A 5,854-nucleotide genomic window follows, 5' to 3' on the forward strand; every position below is an offset into this window, starting at 1 on the left:
CACCCGATGATGGAGCTCCTCCCCCTGATGGTGGAGCTCCTCCCCTCGATGATGGAGCTCCTCCCCCTGATGGTGGAGCTCCTCCCCCCGATGATGGAGCTCCTCCCCCTGATGGTGGAACTCCTCCCCCTGATGATGGAGCCCCTCCCACCCGACGGTGGAGCTCCTCCCCCAGATGGTGGAGCTCCTCCCTCCGGATGGTGGAGCTCCTCCCCCTGATGATGGAGCCCCTCCCACCCGACGGTGGAGCTCCTCCCCCAGATGGTGGAGCTCCTCCCTCCGGATGGTGGAGCTCCTCCCCCTGATGATGGAGCCCCTCCCCCTGATGATGGAGCTCCTCCCCCTATCTCTAAGGCTGAGCCTGAACTGAAGGTCACGGCCTGAAGACGCCAACAGAACCACATCATCGGTCAAGGTTTCAGATGCTGACCAATCAGAAACAATCAGATTCCTGGAGGCTGTTTTCACTGATCAGGTTTTAGAATAATTGATTGTTTTAGAGGTTAAAAATCTGCTGGTAATTAACTGTGAAGAAAAGACTGGAGCTGCCCTTTAAAGAGCCCGTTATGTTGTTTATGTTTTAGCGCTCTGGACTGGGAGTTCTTCACCATCGGAGACGAGAAGTTCTTGGTCGTGGCGAACTCTCATGATGGCAACTCGTACTCTCTGAACAGCATGGTCTACAGGTGCGTTCTGTTCCTCCGACACATGCAGGTGTTGCCTTTTCTTCAGATCATGTGACCAGTGCTGTGTTTTCAGGTGGCAGGGCTACGAGGGCTTTGTCGCGGTGCACAGCCTGCCCACATTTGGCTGCAGAGACTGGGAACACTTCAGCACCGATGAAGGCTCCTTCCTGGTGTACTCCAGCGCCACCTCCAGGCTCAGCAAGGTGTTCAGACTCAGGACGTACTGAAGCGGACCGGACAGCCGGTGGTGGACCTGCTGAGCTCCATCCTGTTGGTCTCAGAGGAAGAAACTTTATTTACACGCAGCACTTTTGTTCCAGAAGCTGATTCACGTTAAGCTAAAGGCTGAAATATTTATTTTCCTTCGGAAACAGTTCAGAAATTTGCTGATTCTTTGTTTGTGGATTTTTGGTTTGTTTAGTTTCAACCTGTGTGACTTTGTCATGTTGTCCACAAACACTTCCTGCAGCTCTCAGAAACACCTTTGTTCTGACGCCGACTCTCTGTTTCAGCTGTGAAACTCAAGCTGAGCCTGAAGAAAGTTTCCCAACAGAAAGTGACAGAACTGTGGAATTACATCAGTTTGAACCAAAGTCAAAGAGCTCCCAGAGGTTCAACCAACAAGGCCTCAACAGGACGTCGGTGAAGGGTCAGTTTAGGCTGAGGACACGCTGTCATGCTGCTGGGGAGAGTTCAGGTGTGTTTCTGGGTTAGCGTCACCTGTCATCCACACCTTTACAGTCACCTGTCATCAACACCTGGACAGCTGCTGTGATTTAATGCAGAAACACAGACAGAATGAAGCTGTTCCTCCAGTCAGAAACACTCCAGCTCTATAGATACAGATAGTTACTGTATGGATCCCAGAGGGAAACAGGTTAGCAGTTAGCTGTGAGTTAGCAGTTAGCTGTGAGTTAGCAGTTAGCTGTAAGTTGGCAGTTAGCTGTAAGTTGGCAGTTAGCTGTAAGTTGGCAGTTAGCTGTAAGTTAGCAGTTAGCTGTGAGTTAGCAGTTAGCTGTGAGTTAGCAGTTAGCTGGAAGTTAGCAGCTAGCTGGAAGTTAGCAGCTAGCTGTAAGTTAGCAGTTAGCTGTGAGTTAGCAGCAGATGCTAGCAAACAATGCTTTCTCATCAACAGTAATGGACCAAGCCGGAGATGTGCACAGCGTAACTCGTAGTAATGCATGTGTTCCGTTAATTACTGCGTTTAAACATTTTTGATATATTAACCTCATTAAACGGTTGCACCTGGAGACCTCCATCTTTATCAGAAACATGCCGATAATGTAACGTTAGCACACCGAGAGGGAGGAGAGGACCGGTGTTGTGTTGGAAACACACCTTAAACACAGCTGCAGGTTGTCTGAGTTACAGAACGGAACCGTTCAGCTAGAAAGCTTCAGCTAACAAAGTAATGTGGGAACAATAATGTTCATCTTTCAGAAAGGAACAGCAGTAACTCCTTAGAAGTTGGTGTACGTCATCTTCATTAGCTAAGCTGTTAGCGTTAGCTGCTGCTATAGGAAGAAATAAATCAGCAAATAAACCATGAGGAGTTATTTCTCAGATGCTTCCATTTCCCTGCTCTGAAGTTCAGGCTCTGAGAGTTGGAACTGATCCTCTTTGTGGCTCAGTTCCTTCAGTCCAGCGTTGAACTGGACCAAGTTGTTAAAACAGTGGGATGAAAAGTGTCTGCTGCACATTCACAGTCTTTAGCTAACTCTGCTGGAACATTAGCCTCAGATATAGTTTATCCACTGGGCTCTTATATCCTCTGAGGCTGCTGCTGGATGGAAGATGCATGCTCCTCAGTGCAGCTGACAGCAGAACATTTCCACCAGAAGCTGGCTTCATCCGTCCAGCAGGGTGGATGTGAGTGGGCGGGGCTTAGCAGAGGAGGCGGAGTCAATTTAAGGAGGACTACAAACTCAGTGGGTTTACATGATGGGATTAGCTGGATTACAGCTACAGTTGGGTTCTGCTCCTTATCTGAGGGTAATTATCCTTGGATATATGGCGGTGAATGAATGGAATCACTGGCACAAAGCAGGTCATACCCCGGTACCATAGGTGGCGCTGTCCCCATTTCAGCTATCGCTAATAGAGCCACTTCCTGTTGACGTCTTCACCACCAACAACAACAAACTCAGGCATTCAGAAAGATGGCGAACGCAGAGCGAGATGAAGCTGCGTCCCTCTCCATCTGTGATGAGCTGGTTATGGAACAGAGATGCACAACGTTCTCCATCGCCTTGTTTCTTTCTTTCTGACGACAGGAATATCGTCTCCTTCCTTCCGGGTGACGATCGCGGGAAAAAATCTGGAGCAGAACCCTCGATCCGATCCGCTGTCGTCTACGTGCACGTTCAGTGCACGTTTGGATCGAGTTATCTCGGGTCTTAATTCGATCCGATCTGATTTCTTGTCGGATTAAGCTTGTTACATGAGCTGAATAACTCAGTTTATCGTAATTTAGCCATGAATCCGATCCGATGTCAGTCATGTAACTGAGTCTGAAAGGTGCTTTAGGATGGATCAGACTGTTGGAGGCAGTGCTCCTGCACATTCAAACTTCTATTATTATTATTATTATTCATAATAAACTAATATTATTGTTGGAAGCTGAATATATGTTATTATTAGACTGATGTGTTTTAATCTGTGATTCTTCCCGTTCCTTCTGGATTCACTGATTTATTTCTGACTGTCTGCAGCTTCCTGTTTTTGCTGCTGGACAGTAAACTGATGCTGATCTGAGGTCAGATTATCTGAGTTGATTGAATGTTCAGCTTTAATGTTTTCACGTTTTTCAGTTTCCTCCTCAGGTCATAGATGGACAACTAAACCTATTTAACTCTTTTTAATATTTTCATTGTGCCTCTTTTTGTATTTTTAAACTTGAATATAAATATTTTTCTTACGTATTCCTAAATAATAATCCACAAAAATAATATTTTTTAATGATCTCTGTAACTTATTAGAACACCGAGTCAGAAGCAAAAGCTTTTCTTACATAATATCATCTATTCTTCATGTAAAATATATTTAATTTGATATGATTTTTACTTTCTTTCCTTTCTTTAAACTAAACTTTTTAAGTCATTAAAACTAAATCTGTTTATTGATTAATTCATTGATTTTTTTTCTGAATAAACCTACAAAGTCCATATAAATGCATTTGATTTATTTTCTAATATTATTTTATTTGAAGTAATCTTTATATTTTCAGCTTTTATTTATTGATTATTTTTATAAATGAACTCAGTGATATTTAAATTTATGTCAACTTTTACTTATAATTTAGTCATTTTGAATAAAATTATATTTCACATGATGTTATTGAGCTTCTTCTCCTTTAACCAACACATTTACAGTCTTAATGAACCTTTGTGTTTACTTCTAACTATTCATTTATAGAATTTTATTTGAAAAAGTGACTCAAAAAGTGTTCAATCAGCTTTCATCTAATTTACAGCGGCAGCCCCACAAGACAGACATTAAATGAATAGATATTATTGATCTTGATATAGATATCCAGAGTTCTGAGTATCTTTCAGTGTTTTCGGGTAGAAAAAGCTGCACAAAGTTAGTGTGACAGAAGGCTCTGGAACAGTCTCCAGATGAAGAAAGTCTTGTGTTTGTGTGAATTCCTCTGAGTGAAAGTTAATAAAGTGACATGTGGAGGAGGAGCTGAGCTGTTCAGCCACATATATTCAGCCTTTTCTCTCGTGAGGTCAACAACAGAAGAGAATTCCTCGTATGCTGCCATGTGTTTCTATGCTGTTCCTGTGAATAAGATGCTGCGAAGGTGAGTCTGACTACTTTGGTCTTTTCCCAACAACAAACCCTCAAAGATCATAAAAATAAGACAGTTTTTAAAATAATGTTTTATATCCTCAAAGCTCAGGAGATGCTTCTCCAGAGTCTTACAGTGGTTTGATGACTGTTTCTCCAGCTTGTCCCCAGCATGTTATATAATCTGACATAGAGTCATAACCCTAAAGATTCATCATTAACTGACATACAGGCCTCCACAAACTGTTAATAAATGCATACACCTTTATAATTATATAACATTTTACTTTACTTGAACATTACTTTTCCATTTCCATCATTTTTCATATTTTTTCCATTTTTATAATTTTTCAATTTTCATTATTTTTCATGTTTTTTCAGTGTTAAAAAAAATTGTATTATGCTTCAAAGATGTGATTATCACTATTACCAAGCTCTCAGAGCAGTCTTTGTAGCTTTTTCAGTATGTCATATGCACTCCTTGCTTACTGTTTAGTGTAATTTTAGTTCAAATAATGAACTTTTATAGGGTAATTATTACTTTTTACACTAGTGGATCAACTGAGTCACGACACTAAAGATTATTAAGCAGCTGGGCAGATCTTTACACTCACAGCCGAACTGAACCAGATAACCAGGCTCGAGTTTAACAATGTGATGAGCCTTAATGAGAAATACTACTCTTAGTTATTCTCTAATAACACTTTTTCATCCAAAACAGATCTATCATTTCCTCCTTTTATAACACAGTACCCTGTGGAACACCTACCAGACTAAACACTGTTAACTTTAACACACTCTCACCTACAGAGAGATATGAAGAAATCCATTCCACTGCTTGAGAGGAAGAATTTAATTTAGAAATCTTTTATACCAGAGCATTGTGGTTAACAATATCCAATGCCTCATATTTAAAACTAGAAGCTAAGATTCATGGTTAGCAAACAATCTTTGGTTTACGCTTATCAGAAGAAGATGCAATCCTTCTGAAATAAATGAGACATTCAGACTGTGACTATTATTTTCCTCATTTTTAAAAAAAAATGACAAAACTAGTTTAATCGCTAAGCCCACCAGTATTCCTGATGTTTTCAAAGCAGCTTCACATTTGTTGGCTCCTTCTTTATTCCAGTCATCAGAAAATAAAGGTTTTGGCTCGTTTTATGTTGTAGTAACATGTTTATTTTATGACAAACAATCACATTTCGATAAATGATTTGAGTTAGTTTATTACTTTTGAGTTTTTCGTTACATTTAATCATCGTGTTCATGTGTAAAGTTGAATTCAGTTGTTTTTGTTGACCGTTGATCAGAGAAGCGTTTCATGACACTTCCGGTTTGTAGGCGTCGCTGTTTTGGCAGTTCTTTTTCGATGG

The 5,854-nt window shown here is 41.1% G+C and overlaps 2 protein-coding genes across 2 annotated transcripts in view; one reads left to right on the forward strand and one right to left on the reverse strand.

Moving 5' to 3' along the window:
- LOC140320015 (thrombospondin-type laminin G domain and EAR repeat-containing protein-like) overlaps window positions 1-1,411 on the forward strand; it is a 28,674-nt gene extending 27,263 nt beyond the window's left edge. The window contains exons 14-15 of the mRNA XM_072397775.1: window positions 585-686; window positions 760-1,411. Of these exons, the coding sequence (XP_072253876.1) occupies window positions 585-686; window positions 760-913 (256 nt within the window). The 3' untranslated portion in view covers window positions 914-1,411. The remainder of the gene's footprint in view (window positions 1-584; window positions 687-759) is intronic.
- Window positions 1-5,854, reverse strand: part of LOC140319808 (uncharacterized) — a 481,384-nt gene that overhangs the window by 187,137 nt on the left and 288,393 nt on the right. The gene's annotated exons all lie outside the window — the stretch shown is intronic.

Source organism: Leuresthes tenuis, unplaced genomic scaffold (genome assembly GCF_036924035.1).
Source record: "Leuresthes tenuis unplaced genomic scaffold, fLeuTen1.0.hap1 SCAF_12, whole genome shotgun sequence".
Classification (NCBI taxonomy): Eukaryota; Metazoa; Chordata; class Actinopteri; order Atheriniformes; family Atherinopsidae; genus Leuresthes; species Leuresthes tenuis.